Source organism: Nomia melanderi, chromosome 1 (assembly GCF_051020985.1).
Source record: "Nomia melanderi isolate GNS246 chromosome 1, iyNomMela1, whole genome shotgun sequence".
NCBI lineage: Eukaryota > Metazoa > Arthropoda > Insecta > Hymenoptera > Halictidae > Nomia > Nomia melanderi.
The window spans coordinates 20,742,069-20,768,041 of NC_134999.1; the positions used below are offsets into that span (position 1 = coordinate 20,742,069).

Sequence of the window (25,973 nt, forward strand, 5' to 3'; positions counted from 1 at the left end):
CCTGCGAGAGAACTCGTTACGCCTCGTCCTGGTGTGCGTGTCGCATCAACAGGCCACTCGCTTTTACATAGAAAATAGCGGAAGTCGCCGCCGCGTCGAGATTATCCCGATACTTCCCTATTCGCAGGGTCGCTTATCGGACGGTGCTAATTACCCGAACCTATTTACAGTTACTCCAAGCCGACAACGCGATGCACGATCGTTTGACTTACGTGTTTCTTGGAGAAAGCCACAATGGAACTTTCCAATTTTGATAAAACGGCCGCTCCGTTTATCGTAGCTCGTAAGACTTATCTCGCGGTTTCGGTTGAACAAAAGACTCGGTGTTTATTCGAATACGCTACAAGTTACTCCGCCACTTTCACCTTCTCGCGAATATTCAACGGCCGAGAACAAGCCTTGGACAACGTCGCGTTCGTTTGGTTCCTCGCGAGCTGCTCGGACTTCACCGCGTTCTGCAGGATCCGCGTGGCCAGGCTCGATATCCGAAGGTCCTTCACTTTCATCGCGTTCTCAAGGTACGCGACTTTGCAGTTCAACGTGGAGATGATGTCGTCCTTCTCGAGGAGCTCTTGCTTCAATTGCGCGCAGACGTGACGAGGAACGACGTCTTCCGGATTGGTATTCTGCGACGTGTCTTGCGTCCTGGCCGCGTCGGCGTTTCCGTTGCCTTCAAGGGAACGCGAGAAAGTATACCTCGCGCTTTCACGAGGAGGAGCGCAGTCGAATCCGCAGGAATTTTCCTTGGTCGGACGTTCCTGCGCGTGGAAATGTTCGTAACTTACGGGAACTTCGGAGTTTCATGTTCGGGAAGTACGTCCAAAAGCAGAGCCAAGCTAGCAGATACTGTAGAACAGCGGAGAGTCTTCTTTTAACACACCTGATCGTTGATTTATCGGTATCGAGCGTGTTCGAAGTTAATTGACGACTAGAATCGGAATCCGAATGTTCCTCGACAACGTCGGCTTCGTTCTTCTTGCCTAAACAGAAAATTGTTCGTTCGATCAGCAGACACGAATAAATTTCTACCAAGACGTGGACTTTTCCTGGATAATGTCTTACCTTCCTTCTCAGAGTTCTTTTCTTTGATATTTAACAAAGCATTATGCTCGGGATCTTTTAAAAGCTTATTTCTCAGCTCCAGGAGCAAATGTTCAGCGACACCCGGATGAGAATTCGCCAGCTGGCTCACTGTCTCTTTCGACAATTTCATATCGATTTTGCCGAGCACTTTCCGATTCAGTATGTTCCAATTCTCCTTCTTTGTCGTGAGATTGCAGGCCGGCACGTAATTACGGAGATCGACGTAACGGGGGTAGTATACCTTGAGGACCTCCGCCATCAGCACTGAGAATAATTACGAAAAATGTCTCGTTACGCGCTCGCGAGTGGGCAATTGCTGCTGGGAATGAGTACCACCGTCCGAGAAGTCTCTCGTTAAATTTTTGTTCCTCTTTGAGAAGGGAATCGTGCCGATCCACGTCTGCAGCTGTCCTAACTGATCTTCCGGAATCTTTCCGTTTTCGTCGGCCATCGCGTTCTCCTCGGTAGGCATGTCTTTTTCGTTGGGCACGCTTTATTCGACGCAACGAAGGAGACACGCGTTCGTAAGTAACATATTTTCAACGCGATATCGTGCCGAATCGTGCACGAATCCGTGGGACAATTCGTTCGTGCAGTAGAACGCGATTCCAGATGGATCTTGTCCGAAATAATCGTCCATTCCGTCGCGCGATCGATATTCTTTTTTTATTTCAACCTGGATATCATTTACTCCGCGAGTTTGTAGCTTCAAAATTCCCGCGCCGCGGCGCGGCCTTGCTGAAATGTCCCTAGCGCTCGGATCCTGGTAATTTTCATTGGGTCGTATTGGTGGTACGCCTTCTGCTGGAATAGTTCACGGTATTTAGTAACCTGTATTGTTGCAAGGTAATTGTCATGGCTTCGGAACGGTATAGTTTCTCGTTAACAACTTTCAGGTAAGAATGAATTTTTTCTGTAATAACTTCCACTTCTTCAGTGGTAAATCTGATACATTTGTTGTTTGTTTCATTTATAATTTGATTGGTCACTGAAACTCCTTTGGGAAGAATATAACCTAGCATGGAATCAACTGTATTAGTTTATAGAATTATCGTTGAATGTACGTTAACAAAAGATTGAATGTCCTCTGCAAGGGATCGTGTATTTAAATCTAATGATAAAAATAAATATTTTATTAATTCCCCCAATAAGCCCATTGATTCTAATGTTACACGTTTACAATGACTCGTCAGATATACCAACAGTGCAAGTGTCAGACTACAATGATGAATTTGTTCTGTTATACAGCCCGTCTGGGAAGTTGGTGCAGATAGAATATGCCCTGGCTGCAGTTGCTGCTGGTGCTGCCAGTGTAGGCATCAGAGCGTCTAATGGCATTGTTCTTGCCACCGAGAATAAACATAAATCTATATTGTACGATGAACATAGCGTGAACAAAGTGGAGATGATAACAAAGCACATTGGTATGACCTACAGTGGAATGGGACCAGACTATAGACTTTTAGTAAAGCAAGCGCGTAAAATGGCACAGCAGTATTTACTGGTTTATCAAGAACCAATACCCACTGCCCAATTGGTGCAACGTGTTGCTATTCTTATGCAGGAATACACGCAATCCGGGTACATATTATTTTATATCCTTTCTTCCAGTTAATATAAGATAGATTTAACACATTAAAATTACAGAGGAGTCAGACCTTTTGGAGTGTCTTTACTAATCTGTGGCTGGGACAATGGTAAGCCATACTTATTCCAATGCGACCCTTCCGGTGCATATTTCCCATGGAAGGCTACAGCCATGGGTAAGAACTTCATAAATGGCAAAACCTTCCTTGAGAAAAGGTACAGCGAGGATTTGGAGCTGGACGACGCTGTTCACACTGCCATTTTAACTTTGAAAGAAGGTTTCGAAGGGCAAATGACCGCGGATAACATAGAAGTTGGTATTTGCGATGCAAATGGTTTCAGAAGACTAGACCCCTCTAATGTCAAGGATTACCTTGCTAATATCCCTTAATTATAAACTATTTTTATATCGCTTTAATGCAATGATCTTTGCACACTTGGAAACAATAAAACTAGATTCTTATAATAAAATTTCCCGTTGAAAATAATTCTGCCGTTCATTTCTTTATATACGAGCACGTAAAATTCTTTATTGTACAGCATTCTGACTTTTCTTAATAAAAGTTTCATTCACTCTGAGATCCTTAGACTATTGATGCGACCCGTTTACAAAACCCAACGATTACACTCAGAAATGAAATTACCTCTAGCCGCAATCCGTGAAACGCACTTGCGTGTTCGGCTCCATACTTCCAGGGGTTGAACTGTTCAATACTGCCGCTAGATGGCGATACCATTTCTCTATCCGCGTTCTTCCCCCATCCGCCGCCAGTACCGCGAGCTAGCTCCGCTGGAAGGTTGTGCGTTATCGCGGCAAACGTGTGACATTGGCTGGACCCGTCTTTTTCAGCGGTAATTAGCGCAATCAGTTCTCGAAAATCTTCAGTACCATAATAAAGGCACAGCCGTTTAGTGGTTGCCGGTTGCGAAGAAGGTGTCGCCACAACGTCGGTACAATTGTGCGCGTACGCAAACGGATTTTCGTAGTCGGTGCGCGGCCGGCCGGCTGGTTTGTTTCGCGTGTCACGTTGTGCTGTCATTTTTCGGTAGTTGTTTTCGGTGCTCGAAGAAAATCAACCGGGACACGTGTCGGGGCTGCTGTCAACGAATGTACAGAGGTAAGTCCTGAACAAATCAATTCCACGAAGCATCAACTCGGATGCTGAACGGTTCGTGCACACGCCGAGCAAACTGAAGCTCACCACGGTATCGATGTTGTTCCGTGCACATTTGTTTCTCGTTGCGCCCGATTTTTCAGGTTCCATTCTTCTCGCGGTGAATCTCGGCTGTTGTTGCACTCCATTATGTAACGGCACACGTTCCTCGTAACGGTCGCCTGTTGAGTCGCGTGTCGTCGATTGTTTGTTTATGTGTCGGCCATTAGTCGCGTTCGGACGCAAAAGAGTTTGTTGATCGACGAGCATTGTCTCGGCGTTTCCTTTAAGGTCGCCCCGACCTTTCCCGTGTACGTTCCCCTGAAATATTCATTCCGTAATTCGGTTCTGTTCCGCTTATCAACACCGAACATTCGAACGGAGGCAGGGATGACGTACCAATCAGAGCGACGACGCGGTCTACCCCCCGCGGACATCTTTTGTCATGCTCTTCCGCTCGCTTCCCGTCGTCGCGTTAACCAAACATTTCGTCCGCGTTTGCAACTTTCTCCGAGAATGAATTGCGCCACCGGGGCTCGTGTTTCCATGGAAAATTTGATCGCCGCTCGTAAAATCGGCTCGCTCCTCGCTCGCGGACGACGCTCGTGCGAATAAACGCCGCTGCGAGCGTGCGTCGCTTATTCGTGAACAGTTGAACCGACGCCGCGGCGTTGTAACGAACCGGAAGCACAGTTCCTTGCGGACGGGGTGACGTTCCCGTTCGTTTCGAATCGGATAAAATGTCCGTCCCGTTGAACGATGATAAATTCTGAATAAATCCCAGCGTCCGCTGGTTCCCGATGAATTATTTCGAAAGATATATCGTGTTTACGAGAAAAGACGAGCGGCTGCAGAGGGCATTGCTGTTGATAAATCGCGTGTCCATGCTAATGGCACCGCTACACAGGGTGCTCGCGATAGAAACACCGAGCACTGAATTTTTAAACGTTCGCCAATGCGAGCGGAAAAAATGGGAAAGGGTAAAGGGAGAAGTTTCCGTCATTTAACAGTCATCAGTAAAGATCAAGACGAATCTTCAAGAGATTTCGATGTTTCCCTGGGGCCACGGAGAAGTCCATAAGAAACAGCATAGATTTATCCACGTTCCTTCCTCGGTTTTCCCTCTCCGGGCCTCGTATTTGCGAGAAAAATGGCTGACAATAATAACGCGAGCACCCTATATACCCCGTCCCAGCGTTCCCCTTTCCACCACCTAACTCGCTTTCCCGGCGACGTCTCTGCATTGAAGACGAACAATGCCGGATTTTAATATGACGCATCCGCAGACGCGTTTCCACGACTAACGGCGGCTTTCATTTACTGCTGCTCGAACACTGTTTCCACGTTAGTGCTTGAAGATCTCCGCGGACAATCATAGTCCCGCGGCGGCCGGGGGGCCGGGAGGGGTGGATAGAGGACGAAGGCTTCGAGCCCGTTGCACGGTTTGCAATTTTAATGTCGGCATTACAAGAGGGACCGGTCCTCCCCTTCCGGCCGGCGAAAGCGCTGAATTTACATTTCCGCTTTCGCAGGGAATCGCGAGCGTGCCGATGTCGCTTATTAAAAATTCTATAAAGCCATCGACCGTTCCTCCTCCGCGGCTGCTCCCGAGGCTTTGTCTCGGCCTATCGGCGCTACTCGACCGAGTGCCTTCGAGACTCGCGACACCTCCGGGCTGACTGACTTCGCTTCTGATGTTAATTCCTCGGAATTGTATTCTGCGCGACGCGAGCCTCGTTGTTTCGGAATCTACAACGAGATACGTTTCATTGCAACAGCCGCTTGCGTAGACGCGGCTTATTATCAGCGCGTTGCGAACCGAATGGGAAGATCTTTTAACTGGAAGTATTTCGGGGTTACTTGCCAGTAAAGGATACCGTAACGTAGATAAACGGAAAGAAATTCACAGAAGTGATGTAGGACAGTGAATGAGTGCCATGGGGCTTATATGGTGGCAGTGGTTCGTTAAGGGTTGATTTTCAAGCAGGCTTCTGGGCAACGCTTCATTGCAACAGCGCTTGCGTAGACGCGGCTTATTATAAACGGAAAGAAATTCGTAGAAGTGATCTAGGACAGTAAATGAGTGCCATGGGACTTACATGGTGGTATTGCTCCGTTAACCCTTAGCAGTCCTATGTCGAGTCAGACTCGACATTCTATTTTATTGCAACCTCTACCTTTTAACAATTTTTTCTATATTTGTAGTATCACAATCGTACCATTTAAAGGTAACATTTCAATGACTCCCAAATATTCTTGAATAAATAAATAGAGTGTCATATTAAGCTGTAATTGAATGAACCAACGTCGACGGGAACCTCAAAGGATTAAGGGTTGATTTTCAAGCAGGCTTCTGGGCAACGTACCATTTCAATTGATTGCTTCTTTTGTTACTTGATCAGTTTCGATTGGGATCCACTGAGAGCCGAGGAAAGGGCGAAGATGACCGATGAAGTTTGATAGAAGCAGAGTTACTTAGGGATCATAGATAATCCAGCAGTAAGGCAGCCGAAAGCGTCGGATCACTGCACGTACGTGGCGCGTCGTTGATAAGATAGGTTGATCATCCAACGGAACCACCTCGATTCAACGAGCGATAGCGGCGGAGTCGCTCTTCCTCGCGAATTTTAAGCCAGGCACGTCTCGCGTTCGCGCGACACGTCGCGTCCCGCGACACTCTAATTGCCGGTGCGTCTCCTTGCCCGTTGCGCGCCTTTTCTTTTCTTCCCCTTTATCGGCGGCCACCGGCTGGACTAGGCGAGGCGTGGCTGAAATTACACGCCATCAAATTGCGCTTTGGGTATGCGCGACGCGGGTCGCGTTCGCTTGATACGCCAGCTGTTAACGCTTTTGCCGCGCCAGGCATACCTACCTTCTCCGTCCTCTGCTATCTCGGTTTACCGATGCTTCAGGCGGTTGTGCTCGCGTCTTCTGGCTAAAGAAACACCTAGATGACGATCGGTTCTGTAATCCTACCTTGAACTTGGAAGTTTGTACTACATTTTACAGTATGGTTCTTTCTAACGACGAACGGGGCTGATGAATAGCGAATCGGATTTCTTGTTCGTTAGTGTAAGAATGAATTGCTATTTCTGGCTGTCCGAGACGCGGTGGTTGAATCTTGTACGATCGAAAAGACAGCTTAAATACCGCGTTCCAGTCGTATGTTGCACGAATCCGGCTGTCCTCGGAATTCCAAGCATCGCGTCTTCGATCGTCAACTGCGCACGGGGGGAGCAAACCTTGAGCCGCGCTTCTTTTCCCCGACAGACGTTAGTTATTCGAGGGGTGTAACGCGGCACTTATCGAAGCGCATCCATTCCGCGGAGCGAGTTGTCGAACTATGCCAGAACCGTTCGCTGGCAGAGAAGCTCTCGCTTTAAACGATCGGTTGCGGTCGGCCCGATAACGATCGGCTGGAACTCCTCTCGTTACGGTTATAGTTGGCGGTATCAGGTATTCGTTGTTTATTTGACACGCGGCCCGCATTACGCCGGCCATCGATATCGAATAAACGGACAAATAGCGGGCCGTTATGCACACGTGCCCGCTACTCGGACTCTCGTTACCAGGCTGCACGCGGGATCCGCGACGCGCAATTGAAGTTTGCTGAATTCGGCCGGGGACATCGTCAAAGACGGAAGATCCGAGATGGATCGAAATCCAAAGGGCGCTGTCTCGAAAAGAGATTCAGTCTTGCCAAGCTAAAATCGTTGAAGTTCTCTGCGGTCGAATACCGAAATGGCTATTTCGAGTTTCGATATCTAAAACCAAAAGTAGCGAAGGAACAATCCCGTCGCGTACTTGGGTTATCTATAGAAAGAGTTCGTAGAAGTTTGGAAAATGTTGAACGTCGACGGTCTATTCCGGTGGACCTTAATCAGCCCGCGAGCAGGCGAGGCCGAGGTTCTTGCGGATAGGTCGTTAGACGAGCGCGCGAGAGAGAGTTTTCAATTCATCCGTTCAATCTCGGGTTTCATCCTATCTGCCGGGGCTCTTAATCGTTTGTCCGCGCGCAAAAAAGTCGCAAAGTCACGGGAAACCATCTGTCGTGTCTTGCCGCGTCTCGGGGTAGCGTGCGCGGACCATACGGGGACAGGGGAGAAAGGGGAGAAGAGAGGAAGAGGAAGATCGGGCGGAAGACAAGCAATTTAATCCGACATTCTCGTTTACTCGCAGTCATCGGGCGCGTCGCGCCAGCTTTCTTCGTCTCCGCGGAGACGAGGAACGCGCGTCCCTGAGAAATGGACGACCGACGCGGGGAAAGAAGATGATAAACGCGTGTCCCGGTACACCTTCGGCCGGCTCTAGCCAAGAATTGGCCGCGTTGTCTTGGAGATTTCGTTTAACCGGATTAACGGTGCCCCCGTTGAAGCGACGCCGCAGCCAAGTTTCGCTCAGAAATTTCGAGGTGTCCGGCGAACACGGTTTATAAGGTGTTTCGCGTAACTCGAGAAATCCTGGAGCTCGGTCGCAATACTCTATCCGTCTGGTAATCGAACGCTTAACCAACGTTTCGACTCGGGCGTGGAATTAATCGCGTGTAAACTCGGAACGGCCTACTCGCGCTGAGGCTCGATGTCGCAACGTCGACTCTTGGGTTTCATGGCGCTGGTGTCTATGTAGATTAGTGTCGTAGTCGGAATAACGTAGGATTAGAAACTTCACTTCCCTCTGTTAAACATCCTTTCGCTCATTTCGTTCCACCAATTTCTCTCTTTCGGTCGTACGTTTGTCACTCTCGACGGTAGCAGACTGCCGAGCATTGTTAACCCCTTGCACCCGAGAGACGACCTCCGGTTACCATTTATTTCATCGTACAAAAATTCGGAAGTTTCGTATTCAACAGTAAATTTTGTTCAATATATTATCACGGGAAATATTGTAAGAAAACAGCTTCGTTCTTTATTTTACGTACGATTCCTCCATGTGTTAGTCGTACAAAGTGCCATCGATGCTTCAGAAGATTATAAATATTTCTAGCGAAAAGGCGTTCGAGCGTGAAGGGTTGACACGAAGGCGACTCGAAATCAGCGCATCTTCTTGATACTCAGCAGCCGCTGCATGTGCATTGCGACACGATGCAGCCGGATTAAAACGTTCCAGACCCGAGTAACCCGTCGCACGATTGTCCCATTCGATCCGCCGTGAACGGTAATGTTTTCGAAGCTCGGGGTGGACGGGGGTAGTAGAATACGACGGCTGGAACGCGTCCTTTTTCGTTGCAAGCGCAGCCCTATCCGATGGCTGCGGTGGCTCCGTTTGACGAGAAACGGCGTCCGGCCGAGCGATCAAAGCTTCCAGAAGCCCGACAAGCCTCGATGACGTCGATCGCTTCGGTTTCCCGTCGTCGCAGGCTCCGATGAGCAAGCTTTTTTCATCCCGGCCTGCACAGGCCACCCTGCAAAAGCTCGTTCCCTCTCTCGCCCCCCGTGCGGAAGAGGGCAGCCCTCGTTCTCCGTCGCGGTAAAATTAGATCGGCAGGCCGATCTATCTTCTCGCGCAGTTTTTCTAGCTCTAGCGACGTTCTCTTGCTCATTCCACCCCTGAATACTTCGAAGACGATTCGCGCTAGCTCTCGGAACCAGATAACTACACCTTCTAATCCAAGAACGAGATCCTTCACAGCTATTTTAGTCGAAGTCATTATATAACAGTATTAAACGATTATCTTCGAGCCTCGACAACATCCCCTTCCGAGAGAGCCAACAGCGCTGACCGAGAAACCGAAGGTAGAGCCCAGGTGGGAGCGAGCCGATTCCCAGCGAAAATTCGCACACTCGGTTGCATTTCGCGCCGAGACGGACCCCCAAGAATTCCTTTTAAATTTCAAGGCGTACTCGTCCTTATCCGGGGAAACATAACTCCGTCCGAGGATACAATGAGCGGCGGGCATCGTGGAATGTAATTAAGCCGGAGTTACCGACGGAACAGGACTGATGTCAAATTATGGGGTAGCCCCGCGTTCTCTCTTCTCCGCCTCCCGGCCCACGGCCTCGTCTCTGTTCGTCATACTGATTTATTTCCTGCCAACCAATAGCTTCCGCCGTTTTGCGGTCTGCGTTCCGTCCTTTCCGCGAGTAATATTCAACCGGGACGAATGGCGGTGCTTCGTCGGCGCTCACGTTCCTCGCGGAGCCTTCCGTCAATGGAAGCGACTCGTCGCGTATGAGACGTTGCTTTCGGATTAGGCGATTCTTTCCTCGCGTCCTCGACGCCGCGTGGAAATTAGATTCCCCGCGGCGGCAGTTTAAACGGATTCGTTAACGCGACGGAATTACGAACACCGAAACCGTACCATAACCGCCGCGCAATCGATACTATCGCCGCTCGAACGTTGTTTCGCGCCTACCGCGTCCAAACGAGCTGTTCTTGACGAACGAGCTGTGTCGTTTCTCGTTAGCCGGTTGCGCATCGTTTTGGATCGGGAATGCAGCCTCGTAAACTTGATGATCGATACCTCGGCCGACACGGGAATGCACAAATTGCAACGTATGTATCTGCAACGAGGATCTCGTTCGGCGAAAAACGCTGAAACACGAGCCTCGGCCTCTGTTTTCTTCCGTTTTCCTTCGATTTCGCGAAAGGGTTGTTTTCTTGAAATTTATTCCGCCGAACGAGGCAACTTCGTGCGTCATCCGCGATTGTCGTCGCGTTTTCCGGTTTGCCGATCTAAAATCGTCGAAGATCTATCCCGCGTTTAATCGTCCGCGAGCGTTTAGTTCATTTCCCCCGGACCGCCCCGTCCGCGGCTTTAAAAACGCATTAACGTTCGCCATTCAGCGGAGGAGTGTTCCTTAATTACGGGGGAAAAAAATTGCGCGACACTTCGGGCTTCTCGTGCCCGTTGATTGAAGTTTAATCGCCGCTCCGCCGACGGCGGAACGGAGTCGTTTCATTGTTGCATTCGAACGCGAAATCGTTCCGCTTTTACCGATTATGATTATTGTTCTCGATGCCGGTGAATTTCAGAGGGGCTCGGGAATCGTTGTTTCGAATTACAGATTGTTCCGAACGCGATTCTCTGCGCGTGCTTCTATTTCGAACGGGAAAACGCGTTTCAGTTCCAGTCGACGGAGGCGTTCATCTTGAATATTTAACTTTTCAAACATTCCTTGAAGATGCGTCGTTCTGTAACTATCGTTATCATCGAAAACCCTTCTTCTCATAGCTTCTGAATAGATAGTATAACAATTTCAGACGAAACATTCATTTCCTCAACTTTTCCTTTCTGTACCGACCGCATTGGCTCCTGAGCGACTCGTACGACTGCCGCAGCACCGAATCAATATTTCCAATACCATCTATCTTTATTAGAAAAATCTCGTGACGGTCAAAGTATTAAGAAACGAGCGAGCAACGTCGCTTCCCGAAAAGGGCGGGGCGACGAAATTCCCGTGGTCGTTTCATTAAGGGCCGCGGTCGATTATTCGGGCCGTGGGAGGGATGTAAATGGCGGCAAAAAGTCGTGCTTTTAACTGCACGCCGGCGGCCCCTGAATTATAGCGGTTCCGTTGGAAAGTTCTGAAACAACACGAACCGTTTTGCCGGGTGGTATGCGTTCGCAACGTTTCATGCACATATGAGGGCGAATCGGGCGTACGGATTTCGGCGGTCCGCGATCCGACCGACACGCTCGGCGGGGGGGGGGGGGGACTATTGCCAAAGTTTTGAGATATAGGAATACTTGTTTTCGGAAAACGCGGGGGCCGGGCACCGGCGTCCGCGATTCGTTCGGCGAATCTTTAACCGTCGCGGTCCGCGTGTTCCGGCGAACTTGAACAGTTAGATCGCGGACATACGATCTTGCGGTGTTCCCGCGCTCTTGTTCCGCTGCCAGCAATCGGCTGCCGGGTTTCACGAGTCTGGAGAGTTTGGCAGCGAGCGCAGTTAACGCTCCGAGCGCCGCTCCTCCCAGAAATGGCCCTCGTTTTCTCAAATAGCAACCATTTCCGTGTTATTCCCGTGTATATTTGCCTTGGAGGCAGTAATTAAATCTCATATCTGAAACACAGTAAACACACGCTGCTTCTCGAGAGCGAGATATCGCTGCGTAATTGGAAAATCGCTGATCGTAGCGGAAAGTCGAAGAACATTTTGACGGTGTCGGACGCGGGACCGTTCGAACTCTCCACGGGACGTTCAAACGATTGTCGGACATTCGAACAGTTGGGAGCAACGTTGAACTATTCCGATTTTTCCGGTTGTCCCCGGTAATTCGCCAGTGAGGAGCGCCGCGCGGCGCGCTTTAACGAAGTAATTTCGCGCCTCGTTCCCCGTAAATTGTCGGGCGAGTCGCTCCCGGAGCGCGCCGTGAAATATTTCTTCTTCCTGGATCGGAACGCGCCTCCGCTTCGCCCTCTAACTTCGGCTGATTGATAACGGGCATAGAATTATCGATCGAGAAACCTCTCGCGGGCGTGCGCGCTACGGATACCATGTTTCTTGAAATAATGGAGCAAAGGGTTCCGAACGGTTACCTATATTCTAACCGGGGACGGGTTACTCGAAGCGTCGAAGCCACGGAACTTCTCGGAACGCGAGCGAGTTTCGAGTTTCGAGAACTTTGCGCTTCATTTGTGATTCGAAACTCGGGGAAACCCGGCTAAGAAACGGCGCGGAATCGCGGCGTATCCGATTCGAAGCGTCGTATGTTTGCGCGAAAAACAGACGAACGCGTTACATCGATGACGCGACGCTAAGTGTCATCGGTTCCGGTGAACCGGTTTCTTTTCGTGTTGTTTATCAATCGCCGGCATTTCGCTGAAAACTCCGAAGCGCTCGTGGCCCTCGAACGAGGATTTATACGCGGACCGCGCATTATTCGCGGGGGGAATACGTTACCGAGCACCCCGAAACTTTGAAAACCATGAGTTACGAGCGCCGAAAGAGTTACGGTCCTTGATAAATTGATTAAAGAGCGCTCGAACGAGCGGGACGGCTGTATCGCGCGCCTCCGCGAAAATATCGCCGCCACCGGCTAATTTGTCGAAAAAGGAAGAAGCGGCCAGCGGCCGATGCCGGAGGACGCTTTTAACCGCGTCCTGTAAATAGAGCTCGCTTCCCGGGCCGCGGAAAGTTTATTTGCGCCGGGCTTTTAACGGCCGTATTGTCCGCGATACGTGTTCCGCGAGGATGGGGGCCATTTTTTGCGAGAGCACCGCCGCGATTAGCTTTTTAATATACGCGCGCGTGTCCCACAAAGAATTCTGGCGACGAACGTGTTGCTGATCGCAGAAAGAAGCGAGAATCAAATTGTATTCGAACGTTCCTGAATCATGAAATTCTGGAATGTCATGCTTCTAAGTGATTTAATACCTCCTTTGCGATGATAGAAAACGTAACGAATGCTTCAGCGAGCAATGGAGACATCGAATTAGCAAAAGGCTGAATTATAAATCGATGGAAATTTTAATAAGCTGTTCCAGTTTCTGCGGAGAAGTTAGAAAATTCGACTACTCTGTGCTTGCAGTGTTAACACTAAAACTACCAGATAGTGAGATTATTGAAGAAAACGATTACCACGCAAATTGTATTTTAAATCAATTTAAGTCTCGATGCACCCTCGCAGTTTCTATGGAGGAATTCCGAGGGTCAGTGTAGCTGCTCGGCAGTTTTAGCGTGAAATACAAACATCTCTCGCGCAGACGACCAAAGCAGACTTCGTGCCCTCGAAATTCTCCGGGAACAGCGCTCTTCTATCGAGGAGTAATCGTTCGCGGCGAAGCTTCCCTTAGGAAAATCGAGGGAAACGAAACGCGGCGCGCCTTCGGTCGCCAGGGGGTTGACTTTATCGCGCGGCGTCGCCGATAGGCGAGTTTGTCGGAGCTTGTACACGGCATGCTACATTGCGGTTAGCCTCGCGCATCCCGGCGGCATCGGTCCATTATCTCCTTTCCGCACGTATCGCGGCGCGGCCGCGTACCGCCGATTAGTTTGCCACTTTATCGTTTAAAGCGGAGCTCGCTGCGAGCCCGCCGCCCGATCGCGCGTCGCGCCGGGGTGAAAGGTCGATCACGGTAAGACGAACCCTTTGGTAACCCGAACCGTCGTTAGAACCACCGGTTGCCGTTCATCCTTCACCCCGAGCGCCATCCGGTCAAAAGAGCTTCCGAGCTTTTTACGGCAACTTTGTTGACCATGTCTATTTTATCTAATAGCGATTGACTGCCCTTGTGTCGCGACAGAATTACAGGAACTTAAGGGGATCAGGTATTAACCCTTCACGGATCGGAAGTATTTCAAGTTTACTCGCCGAGAAATACTGTGACACGACAAAGGGAAAGAAGTTCACAGAAGTGAAGCGCAGTACTCAACGCGCTAACTGTAATTATTACAACCGTAACGCAACATTTAGTAAATAGAACTGCCATGCCACTTATATGGCATTCCTCTGTTAAGGGTTAACAAGTCTGTAATTAAACGCTGCAACTGAAACAAGCTCAACGTGAACAGATGTAGACACCCAATACGGAACTGATTCGAAGAGCCTGTGAACACGAGAGATTTTTTCCGTCCATCCTCCACTCAACTTGAATTCCGAAAGGAAGCAATCCTTCCCGACTTCCGTCCGGCGTGCCCGTCGGATCGATGCCTCCTCTCGCAGGAATGTAACGTTTTTCCGAGTCGGTCGCTCGTCAACGAAGTCGGAACGCGTATTGTACGCGACTGCCGGGTAGGTTTCGCGCAGACAACGGATATCCGAATTCAGAGCAGCGTCGGAGAGGGATTCGAGCTCGAATAAAACAATGGAGATTCGAGACGAAGACAATGCGGGCTGTTTCACCGGCACGCCACGCCGTGGAACGGTAAGGTGCTCGGCCAGAATTCCGTTCGCCCGCTCTACGCATATCTAAGGTAGCTACCGGCTTCCTCCTCGGGTTGCCTGTCTTCTCATTTTCCTCGCGTCGTTCGCCGTCTCGGCCCGTCTCGTCTCGTCTAGCCTGATCCCGCCTCGTCTAGTCTTTTCCCGGTACGCGAACATCCATCCCCCGGAAACGATCAACTTCTCCCAGCGAGATCTCCGGCCGCGCTCAATCGCGCTCCCTCTGCGCCCCTGCCACTCTCGAGGGTTTACTTTTCGGCGATTACGTTCGCCTCGAATCGTTTTTCAGCGTGGTCGCCCTCGTTGTTCGCGGTTCCTCGGCGGCGCTCCTCTCTGCGTGGCACGTCGGTAAGAAGCTTTGTCGGTTTGAAATGCGATTGCCGCACCGACATCGCTTCAGTTCGCCTTTTAACGTGCCCGGGCGCTCGCGTCTTTTCTCTTCGGGTGGGAAAATCCCCTCGTTCTCTGGAAATTTAGTTTCTTTCGGCTCCGTCGCGTCGGTCTGTTGTCACTCGCTCTTAGGGAACCCGGGGAATTCAGTGGATCCCACGTTGTCAGATCCAATATGATTCTCTTCTACTCGTTCGATACGATGATCTATCGATACCGTTATTCCGATACTTTCCGATGTCAGTTGATCGTCGGCAATTTTCCTTTCGATCCCTCTCGCGCATTAGATCCTACATGCTAACACGTTCATTCGGTCTCGGGACGCAGCCGGCAACAAGTAACATCCCGCGAGAAATCAGAGTAATCCTGCCGAGGTTCTCGAGGATATTTCCTTCCGCCTGGCGGAGAACGGTGTTGCGCTTCGCCGATCCCTCGCGAGCGACCCAGCGAAGACTCGGAAGCCGTGGAACGAACGTCGAACGCAAACAACCCGAAAAAGTGTCGCGGTTCGCGCATCGTTCGGTGGAAATCTCGTTCTTTCCCCCGGTGAAATCGGAACGAAGCTTCCCGGCTTATTCACGGGTTCGAGGAACAAGCTCGACCGCGCAGTTTCCTTACCGGTGTCCCGGTATCAAGTGGCAATCGGATTCAGGACGATCGGCCGGCAATTCCCGCGCGAATTTAGGAAGGTTCCCCGAGCGGGGGGAGGACGGCGAAGAAAGAGATTCAATCGGGAGGAAACAATTTGCAGGCGGGTCCGATCCAGTGACATTCACCGTTCGATCATCCCTTGTGGGGCCGGCCAGGCTCGACCCTCGTAATTGACCAAAGTTTCTAACCCGTCGTCCCCGCCCTCCGACCCACCGTTCCACCGATCGTGCGCGAGATTAATTTCCGTGGGTTCAAGGTCTTTCTCTCTTGTCCGGGACACCTAGCCGGCATTCTTAATCAGTTCATCGGAGCCCCGTTCACCGTTTACTCGGACCAATTGCCGGGTCGGGAAAAAAGTCGCGATAGTCGAACGCTCGTTCCAGCTGATGGTCCATTAACTCATTAACCCTGGCTACGTCTTTCCCTCGTAACGCAGCGAGATATTAGCGTCTTCCTTCAAGTCTAATTTAACCTCTCGCGCTGGGAAGACGTAGACGTCTTATGCACACCGGTAATCTCGTCGCATTGCACATACTGGATTGTTTTGAAACGAATCATTATACAGAACTGTTAACCGACAAAATTAATGTACATATCAGCGTGGAATAGGTAGACAAAGTGCTTCGCAAGACTTGAAATCTCTGAATTAATCTCCGCGCAAGAGGTTATTTAATCTCTCCGCTAAAAGTAGACTCACGAGCCTAGAATTTTTGTTTCCCCTAGCGAATTATCAAGGATACAGCTTCGAAGCGGATTAACCCGCGCGACGAAATGTCCTCTTCCAGACCGAGCGTGCCGCTGGTCTCCTAGAGGACCGGGAATCACGGCGAAAGGCGAAAAATCATTTTCGAGAGAGCGTATCGCCGGTGGGCGCGGCGCGGCGCGTCGCGGAAATTTAAACACCATCAGTTTAATTAAACCGGAGCCCTCTAATTGCGCGCCGCGACCGTCGTTAATGCACGGATCGAGGAGCCGGGGAAGAAAAGCGGCGAACCGGCCGCGGATAGACGTCGGGACGCTGCCGTGTCCTTAATTTTTATCGATCCCAGGGAAATGTTCATTAGTCTCGGGAAGCACGTCGCGTCGCGTCGCTGGATCGTGAAACACTTTCTTCGTTCGTTCGAACGGTGTCGTCGGAAGATGACGGCGACGTCGACGTCGATGATACGTAATTTATTCGGCTCGCAGCGCCGGATGAGAACTGGATCGGGAATAAAAGGGGAGCTCGGCGAGCCGCGGCGACGGAGGAATGGAAAAATCCCTCGGCTTCCCTCGGCGCCGTATCGCCGCACCGGCGCGCTGCTATTTTCGCGTTTGCATCGGATCCTCGAAGCCGTCGCGGCAGGATCCACGAGGATCGATACCCGGGATATCTCCGCGGTATCGTGAGTTACGATCGGCGCCGCGGACCGCGCGAGCCGGCTGTATTTCTCGGTTATTTCGGCCCTCGGAATGGAAACATCCCGCTCGCCGGGAACGAAACGCGGCCTCGTCGACGGAGATCTTCCATGGAAAACGGTGATTCGTTCCGCGGGGATTTTCATCGGGACGCGCGATAATTGCTCGTCGCTCCGGAAGACGGTTTCTGGGCATCTCCGCGGCGTTCGAGCTGCGTATCGGCGAGTCGAGGCTGAAACGCGAATGAAATCTTAATAGGCCCGCGAATAGGGGACGGTTCGTTTCTTCGGCGATCGATGCGCTCGGCCTGCTCGGCAATTGAATAAATCTTCACGCGATCCTGGCGTTCTGGCATCGAGACGCGACTGGCTTACGCGAATTGCTTTTAAGCTCTGCCTAGTTTCACTGGCAGTGCTTGCTTCAATGTGAGTGTATATTGATTAAAGAAATTTCTGCGATGCTTTCGGTCAACACTCGGACTTTCAGGTGGGTCGAAATGACCTAATTTCTTTTAGAATTACTGCAGAGATGCAGATACTTTAAGAAATGATTAAAGAAGCTAGTAATACCTAAACTGAGATATAATTTTCGTGTTAAAAGAAAGATACTCCTCACGGGATAAAACGAGTTAAACAAGCTTCTCAGTTCCGTTTTAACTAGCCGAATCATCGGAACTTGGCTGCTCCGTATTCGGATCACGGACACTTCGCACGCTTACTCCTCGGGAATTATGCAGCACGATTGTTTTTCCCGGAGCGAGCAGCGAAGTTTGCAACGAGTACCCAGGTGTCCAGGCCAGGCTACTTTCGCGGGGTCCCTGCAAGCCTCGTAAATTACGAAATTGCCAAGTTTCGCTTCCCGGCGTTCGCCTCTTAGCCCGGAGGAACGTTCGCCATGAAGGTAGAAGCGTTCAATCGGGTATCGGGATGCTTCTCGACTCGCGTTCCCTCGATATCCCGCCGCACGCATCCCCGCGTTTTTCATATTTCGTTTTACTCGCGAAGTTACGGCCGCATCGCGCGTGCAATATCGATTCGACGCGCGGCCGGAGTCCTCCCCGCGACTCCAGGATAATACGATAACCGTAAACGGAACGCGCTAATCGAGTTGGCGAGTTTACAAAGCACACAGACGAAAATAAAATTACCTGCCTCGTAATCGTCCTTCCGGATGGACGAGAGGCGAATCTGGGTTAAATAAGACGAATCCTGTTGGTAAACCGATTACCGCGGCCGTGTGTGTTCCCTGTTCCACGCGAATGTCGCCGCGTGCGTACGCAAAAGACACGCGGAGGAATGACGGTTGCGTCGCGGTTAACGAGGCCGAGCACGTGCTGCGGGTAATCAGATTATTTTCTATACACAGTCGCGTAACTCGATTATTTTAATACCGCGCGCGTCGATTCGCCGCGGAAATCGAATTTTCGTCTTTCGTTGTTTACTCGTTTCACTGCCTTTTTCTGTGTTATGTTATAACGGCAACGTCTGTTACATTTTCTCCAGTTTTAATTAAGCTCTTCGTTACGTCGGATGAGTTAGAATTACTCGTCCCGTAATTCTTCTTTAACGAATGCTTCTCTGAGGAATTACCGGGGAAATTGAGTTAGAGGTACTTCAAATATTTAATAAATACGTATATTTAGAAGGTTTATAGGTCACTTGAAATCTCGATGGGCATGATCTTCAAATTTTTATAGGAGACCTCGAATTTATCCCGACTGCTCGGTAGTTCTAGCGTTAAAAGAAAATGGAAGAGGTTCGAATATTTATTGGAAGCTCCCTGGAAGAATAGCGAGTCACGACGCGATCGAAAGGAGAGTGAAAATGAAAGTCCGTCGTTTCGACGGCCGAGAAATCCCGCCGAAAATTCTCGGTCCCGGGTGAAATACGGCGTCGCGCTAAAAAAGGAAACGCTCTCGGTCACGCGCGATCGCGATCACGAGGGGCCTGGAAATTACAATTTTCCCCGGGGAATTGCCGATATTTTTTCCCCGCGCCGCGTTCCGCCGCCAGACGCCGCCGTCGCGTTCCGAGATCAAACTTTGTTCGCGGAAACGCGCCTCTCGAGAGACCGGGCGGGCGGTCTTCGGCGGACGGAGAGCGAATATTTTATAATTAACGTAATAATTTATCGAGCTGCCGGTCACAAGGGCCTTTAGGCGACTTACTTTCATCAAAATTCCGGAGTCGATGTGGAAATAAATAAAAAAAAGGGCGAGGACGAGGGTAGACGCGGGAAGAACGCGGAGAAAAAGTGACGTTATTAAAACCAGCGGCGTGCACGCGCGTGTTTTCGCTCGGTTCTTCCGCGAACGAGAGTTCGAGTGAACCGCCGCTTTGAAATCGTGCTCGGCCGAGGGACGAAAATGGCGCTCGCATGAATCGCTATGCGAAATTTATGGTTGCTAGAGGGTTGCACGCAGACGTTCCCCCTTTTCCACGATATGATAATAATGGAAACTTAATCAGAGGAGACCCTTTCCCTTTGTTCTTAGAAGATTTGTCCAACTTATGGATATTTGTTTATTTTCCAATGAAATAAGCGACACTTTTCACATCTAAAATAGAGAGAAATCGTATTTCAGTTCTACGGAGCTTGATATCGAGTACGAAACTGGAATTTTGCTGCATCGAGTGAGGGTAGCTTTAAAAGGTCGAATGTTAGAACAACGATACGTCCCCGGATAGACAATTTCCAGAAAGAGTACCCTGCGATTGCGAGACGTTCTGTCCTGCGGATCATTTTTCTCAGTGCCTGTCTCCGAAGAGGGAAGATCGGTCACGGAATAAAAATGTCCTCGCTAACGCTTCCCCGTCGGACTCTAGCTGTCCGCCGCATATTGGCCGGATGATCTATCAATTCTGCGCGAGACGGCCAGAGTAAACGATGGTTGGTTTAACCCTCGGACGACCGGAAGGGTTCGTCGGACCCATACGTAGTGCTTCATAAAATAATACGTTAAGGGAGATTTCAATACGTCCTATAAAAGATATTTCATATTTCAACTTTACATTCCACTTCTCTGCTCAGTTCTCATTTAGTCGGGTGCACTTCAGTGTGCGGCGAACATTCAAAGAAATCGATACCGCGCAAAACACGTATAAAGCGAGAGAATAAATTAGTTTCGAGGAGATCGTCGCGAGGAACAAATTAATTGCATGCTGTTCCCAAGCAATTCTCATACGCTGTTTTTTCGTGGTCGTTTGAGGGTTACATTGCTCCCCCCGTTCGTCTCTGTGGAACGAGACTTCCGCGGCACCCATCTCGAGCGTTTTCGAGTCATCCTTGGACTGGTTTACAAGTGGCGTGCGTATCCCGGAAAGTTGGCGACTCGAATTCAGTCGGGGTCGCATCGGCGAACAAGGGAGAAGCTGGTGGCCGCGTTAGAGGCTCGAAACCCCGGTAATTTTTAATCCCGATAGCGGATCAAGGGGAAAGCGCGAAAGAGGTCAGGCCGCGGTAAGTGAAAAACAATATTGATCGGGGCTGAACTTGTTTAACAGCCGTAACTCATTGGCCCAAGATGGTGGCGTTTGTTTATGTAATGCCGGGCCGCCTCGCCCTCCCCGCTGCTCGCGCCGCCGCCCACCGGCGGTCTTTCGGCCGCTCTCTTTCCCTTATTCGCCTCTTTACGATCGACGCTGGTGACAGTGATAGCGAGTGGAACTGCCTGGCAGAAATTTACGAGGCAGGCCGCGGTCGCGACGACAATGGAGACCGCTACGGATTCTTCTGGTGATACGCCACGCCTGAAGCGTCACATGAAATTTACCATTGTTCCCAGCAATCCCGAACCGTCCGCAGAACCAGCGGGACAATACGCCGCGGGTTCACTTTCCTGGCTAAACCTGTTGGCGTATTTGCCTCCCGAATGCGACCGTTTATCCGACAATGTCCTAATTGTTTTCGCCAACGATTCTCATTGAAGCATGATATTCTTTGTGGAACGTCTCACTCGCGGAACGGCTCAGAGAAAAAGATATGCTCGTCGGGAGCTATGCAGAAAGAATGCGCGTTTGCAACGGTTAAACAGAGAAACGGCGGGTTAATAGCGTATCGTGGCGCAACAAAGGGGTCGGGCAAGGCGCAACGCATACGGAAAGGTCAAATATTCCTCCCGGAGAGTGGGGATGAAAGCGGAAAGTTCTTGACGAGCCGTTTAAGGAAGAAAGTTCGGTCGAGTTCGCGGACGGGGGCGGGCGTTCTGCGGAGAATGGCCGGTGCTTGGATCCCAGCCGTTAATATTTCGGCATAATGCGTCTATTCGGGATATATGACGAGCGATTTCTGCGTGCGAACTGCTCGTGAAGTTTATCGCCGCCCCTTTCGTGTCGGACGTCGCTCGATGACGGAAAAACCGGCGGAAAGAGAATTTATACGAGCCGGCGAGCCCTCTCCGCTCTCAAGGACTCGCGCTGCTCTTGTCACCGGGTCGTCCTCGTCCCGCGTTGTAATTTATCTCGACCGAGTGCCGGGGGAGTCATCGAACAAGCGGATCGATCCGACGCGCGCGAGCCCATTGATATTTTATTTCCCGTTAATTCCCCGCCAGTCGGCCGGATAACCGGAGAATTTCTGCTTACGACGTTCATTCGCGAGCACCGTCGTCTCCCGTTCTTTCTTCTTCTCCGAGGCATTTCTCGTTCAAGTTTGGCAAATCCGAGACACAATAGGCCGCGCGGCTTAATCCAGCTCATGACTAATCCAGCCGAGAAACTTGGCTTCGCGGAAACTTCATCTTCCTCCCCCGGAAAGACCGACGGCCGAGTCGCTCGCCGTTTAAACTTGCGTCCTCGTCGACCGCGTTTGAGCTTCCAGTCTGCTGTCAGTCGGAGGTTCGATGTTCCACAGCGATTTTTCACGATCTAACTCGTGGAATTCGTTACCCGCAATCGTCGACTAGAACGAATCGTTGCAGGACCCCCGTCCGAGGATCGCCGCGAACAGTCCGAAGGCAGAACCTCGCCGAGGATCGCACGCATTACGCTTAATCGCGGCACTTGAATTTTTCCCGGCAGAATTTTTTCATCCGGTCCGCGCACGGTAATCGCAGCAATTAGGTAATTGCTACTTCCTGTAATTGTGTCCTGCCAAGGAGACGCGGAGCGTCCGAAGTCGCGGTCACCGTCCCTGGGACAGCAGATTTCCGTCGCTCTCGTCCCTTTTCTCCCGGCGTTCCCGCGGAGAATGTCATTGCCCGGTGAAAGAGAATCGAGTTCGCGGGGCAGGGTCGCGGCAGGGCACAATGGGCGGATTTTAATCGCGAAAGATCGTCCTCGAATGGAGCGTGCCGCGATTGCGGGGCAACGGCGAAAATCACGGCGCGACGGGGCGCGTGGCGTAAGCCGACGCACACATCCTCGCGTCCTCGCCGCTGAAGGGCCCTTCGGCTCCCGCGAAAATAACGCGATAGTGGCAGAAACGCTGAGCCGTAGTTCCTTTGAGTGCCGAGCGCATTTTAGGGGGTCTAAAGCGCTCGAGAGGATCCCGAAGGGTTCTCCCGCACCGTCGCGCGCCCACGCCTCTCCTCCTCCGCCTCCTACGACACCGTTTCCTTCTCTTTGCTCCCGAAGAATGGAATCGTCGCGCCGCAGGACGGATCGCGGATAATGAAATCCGAGCCACGAACAACCAGAAAACACTCGGGACGGAGCGGAACGGATTTCCACGCGAGCGTGGGCAGGGAACTCCGCGCGTGCGTTGTCTCCTGGAATCCCAGGCGCTCGGAAACAACGAACGTTATGCTTTTCGAACTGTTATTCGGCGGAAAGAAAGTTCGGCGTTTCGCTGGAATTCTTTGTTCTGTGTAGGGTAACGCCACGTAATGTGGAACACCAGAATATTTCGGGAAATAAATGGCTTGATGTGTCGGTTACCGTGGGAAACGTTTAGTTCGCAATAGAAGACAATCGAATTCATAATTGGTCGACTATGTTTGTCGTCGAATGCGAAGCATTATCGTGCTCGGTGGTGCGTTAAATTTTCAAACGAGTTTCCTTTTGCCATGATTCATCATTGAACATGCATGCTCTTCGAGCGCGAATTCTTCGTTAACGTCAGATTTTCATTTCACGGCGACAATTAGAAATTCCACCGAATTTTCGAGAGCCCGTTCTCATTTCCGAGGTCGCTGCAACGCGAAAGTCGCGAAACCCGCGATCGAATGACAACGATCACAGCGACAGACGGTTCTCGCCGACAAACCGTGTCTAAAATGGCGCCGATGGCTCTCCTTCGGAACCGTACCGGTTCGTTAGCCGCGCCGGGGATCGTTTAATGGAGAATCGGCTCGGGTACCGGATGGAAGGCGGAATCGTTATCGATTGTCCCGGCCGCGAAGAGAGGTGCTCGAAAACACAGGGAACCGATTTTTATTACGAGCCACGCCGGCTCGTCAGTTTCTTCCTCGCGGCAACAAACCTTCGAACCGAATTTTACGGCTTCGTTATTATCGAGCGGCCTCGGCTCTCCTCGCTCGCATTGTTGGCTTCCGCTCGCAGCGACGCGAGCCTAACGATCGAATGTTCCTAATCATCGGGGCTCTTCGGGAAGCTCTCGAGCCGGCGAGTGCGAGCGCTGGGCAAACCTTTGCATAGAGACCCGGCCGCGGAAGGAGCACGGGATACAAGGGGCGGAGGGAGACGGAGAGCGAGTCGGACAAAGGGAGCAGCAGAGGGGAAGGTAAAGGTGCAGCGGGGGAGGGAGAAGGGTCGGGACTAAATGCGCCAGTATGTGCAAACTACCATTCGATCAAACGATTCCGCACAATGGACGCGCTCAGACACTCGTGTCCCAGGTATCTGGCTCGTCCATAATTCCTTTGGCAGTCACCCCTGTTTGCGGACTTTGTCAGCCGTTTCTCGAGCTGACTGCGGAACTTTTTGATCCCCGATATAACAGGGTCGAGCAGCGCGGTTTTATTCCGTGTAATGAATATCGGGATCCACGGGACGCGCGCGTCCGCGTTAATAGAATTAGAGGATCGCCGAGATCCTCTGTCCACCCGGCTTCAGACGCTCGAGGGATCACGGGGAGGAGCTCTCCTCTCGCTTTTAATGGACAAAGATGCAATTGTTTCCGTGGTACGTTCGTTTCGAGAGCAGCCGCGTCCGTTTGATCGCTAACTGCACGGGCGCGCAGCGTTTTATTTACGAGCGGCCGGGACGCAACGGAGTTTCAATTACAGGCGGACGCAACGCGCGGACACTTTACTGCCTGCTCGTGGAATCTTGGCGTCCGAAACACTAATAGTTTCCGCGTTTCCGTGAAATTTAGCCCCTTGCCGTACGGTGCCGCGTCACGCGAACGTTTCGAACCGAATTTAACGGATCCGTGTGTCATCTAAACCTTTGTGCTGTATGAGTTTATGATTTATAAATCGTTTTGTTTCTTAGCGCTAGAACCACTGTAACGATCGGGGTAACTGCTCCCGGTTCTTTTGTTCCGTTTGAATACTATAATGAATGTCCGAGGGAACTAAGAATAATCTATTGTTACAATTTTTAGGAATTATAAATAGTAAGATGGTTTCGCCGAAATTAGTCGCGAAGGAAATTGTAGTTCAAGAGGTTAAGGGGTCGCGATCTCGTACTCCGCGCGATTAGTCAAGCTCTGCGCGGCGAAAATCGCGCCACGGGACGCTCGACGTGGCACGCGACCGTTTCCAACGTGTTCCCTCAAAGCAAGTGAGGCGAATTCTTCGAAAATAAGGTATAACGGGGACGTTTGTCACCGTTTCCTTCCCAGCGATCGAACCCAGGAATTTTCTCGTTGCCGGCAACGAATTTACGGCGTCCCGGAATCCCCCTGAAGCACTCGCGATGCAGACGAGACGGGCTCGCGCTAAAGCACGAGCGTAATTAAGGTGCCGGGACGTTCGCAGATTTTTCTCCGGTTGGAAATTAGCGACGCTGTTACGAGAGGCAACGTCTTTAACCCCTTTCCTTGTAATATCAATTGTAATTTCAAGCCAAAATTAAAGGTTACTTCTGTTTCGCGGGCATTGAACGTTTATAGTTGACGTTGACGTACAATCATCGAGGATAATGGAATTTTAAATGGAACGGTTGCGAAAGAAGTCGTAGGACAAGCAGTGAGACACGGTTCCCAGCAAGATTCTTCCTCTATAAATCACATTTCCATTATATTCTCGAGTTACGCGAGTCGAACGCGAAGATTCGCTGGAATAAATGTTCGTCAGACACTCGTCGAGACGCCGATTCAGTCGGAACGCCCGCGCGGTTCGCTGGAAACGTCCCTTCGATCGCTTATTGTCCGTTTCCTGCGTGCAACCCCCGAAAAACTGCGAGTCGGTTCCACGGAATTAATCCGCAGCAACCCTCGGGCCCGATTATTTATCAAGATGCCGGTGTCGCGCGCCGTAAATCGGAATATAATGCGAGCACGGGGTGTTCCGGGGCGAAGAAAGCGCCGGTTATCTTTCCGCGCGGCTACGCTCGAGGAAGACCGGGAGGAATCGCCACTTAGCCTAACGAGAATATAATCGATGATATACTACCGCGCGGCTTAATCACGCGCGAAGATAAAACCGTCCTCTTTATCTCCGCTCCGAGACTGAATCTAACCCTCGCGCGTGTCATCCCCTTGTCGACCGTTCCTCGAGGAACTCGGAGCGCGCACCGTTGGAACGGGGGACGGCCGTTTACGTGTCTGCACAGACAGGCGGACAATTTTATTACCGAGACGTCTGGGAAGACTTTTTTACGGCTCGCGCGGAGAGGCATATTTTGCGCGCAGAATTTCGGGAGGACTTCTTAAGAATTCGCCGGCGGTCCTTGTGCGGGCCGGTGCTCGACGGGGACGAGCTCGTTACTCGATCCTCGCGGATGCGGGGAGGAAAGTGCGAGCGTGAATGCGAACTTTAA

At 51.0% G+C, this 25,973-nt stretch overlaps 3 protein-coding genes across 9 annotated transcripts in view; 2 read left to right on the top strand and 1 right to left on the bottom strand.

The window, feature by feature from the left end:
• Positions 1–56: 56 nt before the first annotated feature.
• Positions 57–3,430, bottom strand: LOC116426832 (uncharacterized). 2 transcript variants are annotated; one of them, XM_076371591.1, is made up of 4 exons: positions 3,315–3,430; positions 1,063–1,887; positions 786–980; positions 57–670 (listed from the first exon to the last, which is right to left on the bottom strand). In XM_076371591.1, the coding sequence occupies exons 2-4, from the start codon at positions 1,340–1,342 to the stop codon at positions 348–350; spliced, it is 798 nt and encodes a 265-aa protein (XP_076227706.1). In that variant the 5' UTR covers positions 1,343–1,887; positions 3,315–3,430; the 3' UTR covers positions 57–347. The 2 variants fall into 2 exon arrangements, with proteins under 2 accessions (XP_076227706.1, XP_031832262.1); XM_031976402.2 differs by having other exon boundaries at positions 1,063–1,884; positions 3,315–3,416.
• Prosalpha2 (proteasome alpha2 subunit) lies at positions 1,869–3,251 on the top strand. Its single transcript, XM_031976163.2, has 3 exons — positions 1,869–1,979; positions 2,332–2,664; positions 2,731–3,251. The coding sequence occupies exons 1-3, from the start codon at positions 1,939–1,941 to the stop codon at positions 3,059–3,061; spliced, it is 705 nt and encodes a 234-aa protein (XP_031832023.1). The 5' UTR covers positions 1,869–1,938; the 3' UTR covers positions 3,062–3,251.
• A 2-nt stretch (positions 3,431–3,432) lies between the features above and the next one.
• LOC116426755 (RNA-binding protein Musashi homolog 2) overlaps positions 3,433–25,973 on the top strand; it is a 188,148-nt gene continuing 165,607 nt past the window's right edge. For 4 of the 6 annotated variants that reach the window (XR_012999535.1, XR_012999537.1, XM_076371422.1 and 1 more), the window contains exon 1: positions 3,434–3,788. The gene's annotated coding sequence lies outside the window, so the exon portion shown is untranslated. Of the gene's footprint in view, positions 3,789–25,973 lie in introns of all 6 variants that reach the window. The other 2 variants (XM_076371461.1, XM_076371444.1) reach the window with 1 other exon arrangement.